Here is a 3,923-nt window from a genome sequence, read left to right as displayed (position 1 = left end):
TATGTTGAAGTTTGCGAACCAACCGAACTTCTAACACTAGGTTACTTTTAACCTGCAGTTCGGTTGAGAATTTTTTTTACAACTAACCGAACTATTAGGTTCGGTTGGGAACTTGGTTGCGTTCAAGTTTGCGAACTAACCGAACACACAAGATGTACCCAAATAAATTGTTAAGTTCAAAGTTCGGTTACTACGAAATTTATCCTAGGTAACCGAACATTACACTGTACGACCAAAACCTCCATTAACGAGCGAGTTCGGTAACCTGCGTGTTTGGAAAACGTAACCGAACTACACTTTCAGGTGTGTTCGGTTACATGTTCTTGACATATGGTAACCGAACTGGCCCAAATCTACATAAAAAATTTCATTTTTTTGAAAGTTTGGAGCAATTCAACCAACATTATCTAAGTTTGAAGCATACATGGGTACCCAAATACCTTTCCTCCAGTTGTGGTTGGTAAAATCCATCGTTTTTCATGTTTTTCTTTTTCATCTTCTCTAACTTTACTCTCTCAATAATTCTACTTCTTTAAAAAAAACCATGATTTTTTAATCTCACTAATTATCTTTAACTTAATCATCTCACTAATTATTACACTAACAATTATTAACACTAACTAATCATCACCCAAAATTAATCAAGAGGGCATTTATGTATTAATATAAATATCTAGATAAGAGATGACCTAAATTTACTTCTAATGTCTTTACCTAAAATAAAATCATGGTCCCCTCAAAAAAAGAAAAAAAAAAAAAAACCATGATCCAAAAAAAAATTGGTTCTGATGAAATTGAGAAGGTTTTTAGATAGAGAAAACAAGTTCTAGATAGAAAGAGATACAGAGACAGAGAGAAATGGGAGTTGATTATTATAAGGTTCTTGAAGTCGATAGGAATGCAAGTGATGATGATTTGAAGAAGGCTTATAGAAAACTAGCAATGAAATGGCATCCTGATAAAAACCCTAACAACAAGAAAGATGCCGAAGCTAAATTCAAACAAATCTCTGAAGCTTATGATGTAAAAATTCCTAAAACCCATTTTGTATTTGTACTTTTATTTCATTCTAATTATCGTTTACTTACTTTTTCATGTGTAGGTTTTGAGTGATTCTCAAAAGAGAGTAATTTATGATCAGTATGGAGAAGAAGGTTTAAAGGGGCAAGTTCCGCCACCTCAATCTGGTGGTGGTGGTGGTTACTCTGATTATGCTGATTATGGTGGAGGTGGTGGTGCATTTAGGTTTAACCCAAGGAGTGCAGATGACATATTCTCTGAGTTTTTCGGGTTTTCAAGTCCATTTGGTGGTGCTCATAATGGCGGTGGTGGTGGTGGTTATTCAAGGAGTGTTTTTGGGGATGATATCTTTGCTTCGTTTAGAGGTGGAGGGGGTGGTTGTGGCGAGGGTTCTGTTCCAAGGAAAAGAAGTGCGATTGAGCGAACATTAACTTGTAATTTGGAGGATTTGTATAAAGGGACTACTAAGAAAATGAAGATCTCCAGGGAGGTTACTGATTCAAGTGGGTAAGTTTCTTTTTTCCAGTTACTATGATTGCTGTTCTTATTTGTTTGAATGAATTATAGTTTAGTTAGTACTGTTTGTTTGAAATGGTGAACATTTGTTAGATTCTGGTGACGGATTAGCCGAAGAGTAGGTTTAACTCTTTACTTATGCTGCATTATGCTTTCTTGTGAATGAATGCGATTGTTGGGAGATTATGGCTTCTCGAGTAGCAATTAGGTGTGTTGGGAGATTGATGCTCCGCATGTTTATGTTTCCATATAGTCTTGAATTGTTGTTTAATTTGTGCAAGTGTTATTAACTTTTATGAAGGGTGAATCAACATTGTGATGGTAAAATTAGTTTGTATGTACATATAACAATGCACATTTTTGGTGTGAGCATTTTTTTTAGTAAGATTCTAAATGGAGCTTCGAGTATTTATATTGGAGGTCGATTTCTTTGAAACTACTACTTTTGCTTCTTTGATGGCGTTAGCATCCCAAGCATGGAGATTGTCAGATTCAAAAGGTAATAGCGTGCATTGGCAATAAACAGCAATAGATGAAGATGTCGTGTAGCTTTTTTTTTTTTAATTCAAAATAACTCTTCTGGCATGCTCATTTTGCCAGTGGTTTAGAGTTCCGCTGTAGATCATCCTTGGGGTTATTTCATGTACATACAATCATCCTAAAGACAATCATCCTACTTTCGGGTAATTTCAGTATTAGAGAATAGTAGTTGGCTGGAATGCTCGCAAACTGCCTATTACAAGTTGCTGGTCATCCACCTGCCAAATGAATTTCCACCAGGGATACCTAGAGCATATTGCCATTGGACACGTTTATAAAACGTGTGGAATATAGAAAATAGGGAAGCGTGGAATATAGTTGGCTGGGATACTTGCCAAATGATTTTTGGCAAAGAACTGAAGTTCATCGTGGATCATTAGACAATCCAATGAGTAACTAAATCTTATATCTAGGAGCTGCGTATCCTACTGTTGTACCAGTCTAAGCAAATAAAAATCTGTCGTCTTGTTGCTTTTCCATATCTTCATTGTGCATATAATTGTATTACTGAAAAGCAATTTTGGACAGAGTTGTGTATTCTACAGTTGTACTCTATAAGCAAATAAAAACATGTATTGTACCGTAGTACCTTATTTGCTTTTCGAATTGATGGTGCATATAACTGTAAAAACTAAAAGGCAATTGTGGAAATAGTTGCCAAATTCTATTTACTACAGTAAGAAACTTGGAATTTCTGGTCAGCCTTTGTTAATTTACAGTATCAGTTTTACATTTGGAATCTTATCTTACATATTTTTTCGTACTGTTTCTTTCTAAAGGAGGCCTACGACAGTAGAGGAAATCCTATCGATTGTGATCAAACCAGGTTGGAAGAAGGGGACTAAGATCACATTCCCAGAGAAGGGCAATGAGCAGCGAGGTATGATACCTGCAGATTTGGTTTTCATAATTGACGAGAAACCTCACAATCTATTCAAGAGGGACAGCAACGACCTGATTGTTAGCATGAAGGTGTCTCTGGTTGAAGCGTTAACAGGATACACAGCACAAATAACAACTCTAGATGGTCGAAGTCTAACCATTCCCGTCACGTCAGTCATCAGCCCCATCCATGAAGAAGTCGTCAAAGGAGAGGGAATGCCAATCCCGAAGGACCCGTCCAAGAAAGGAAACCTAAGAGTCAAGTTCAACATCAAATTCCCAGCCAAGCTTACACCAGAGCAGAAAGCGGGTATAAAACGATTGTTGAATTCTTCATGAATGCATGGTGGTATCTCTCTGCTTTAACCTACTTCAGCAGACTTAGCGGAGTTGATGCATTTTCACTTTCTTGCCATCATCTCTAGCAATAATAAATTTCACTTCGGCAGCAATTACGTCACTTGAACAAAGAAGCTGCACCGCATGCTAAACACTGTCACCTCAGTTTCCTGCTTTAGTAATAGCCCTTAGCTATAACCTCCTCTACTTGTTTTTTCTTTAGAAAATTCTCATGTCTATTTCGGTTTCCTTTTCAATAGATGAACACTTTCTTTTGTAATTGTCTTAGCACTCAGGAATTATCAGAGTTCCAGTGGTGAATACAGGTTGTTGACCTTGAAAACATTATGACTCTTCTCCAAGAGGGGCAAGATTCTAGATCAAAAATATCAGCCCCTCAAAATCCCATACTGGTCTTGGGTGGGACCAACCTTGTCCACGTGGACACGGTCGCTGTCGTCCACCTCAACACAAATAATACTTCCCACAGTTGTTTCTTTTTTCTACTCATTTGGTATTGTCAATCGTTATAAAGCAAAGTTGTTTTAAATGGTCCACCCACTTTGATAGGTATATTTCACTTGGAAACTTTATGGTGTCAATTTCAGTATTTCAAACCAATTTGC

The 3,923-nt window shown here is 37.0% G+C and overlaps 1 protein-coding gene across 1 annotated transcript; it reads left to right on the top strand.

Annotated features, from left to right (window-relative positions):
- The first annotated feature begins 754 nt into the window (after positions 1–754).
- LOC113313773 (dnaJ protein homolog 1-like) lies at positions 755–3,640 on the top strand. Its single transcript, XM_026562558.1, has 3 exons — positions 755–1,023; positions 1,103–1,527; positions 2,856–3,640. Exons 1-3 carry the CDS (start codon positions 859–861, stop codon positions 3,295–3,297), a joined length of 1,032 nt encoding a protein of 343 aa, XP_026418343.1. The 5' UTR covers positions 755–858; the 3' UTR covers positions 3,298–3,640.
- Positions 3,641–3,923: the final 283 nt, after the last annotated feature.

This window comes from Papaver somniferum, chromosome 9 (genome assembly GCF_003573695.1).
Source record: "Papaver somniferum cultivar HN1 chromosome 9, ASM357369v1, whole genome shotgun sequence".
Lineage (NCBI taxonomy): Eukaryota > Viridiplantae > Streptophyta > Magnoliopsida > Ranunculales > Papaveraceae > Papaver > Papaver somniferum.
This window is presented reverse-complemented; position numbering and strand designations above follow the sequence as displayed.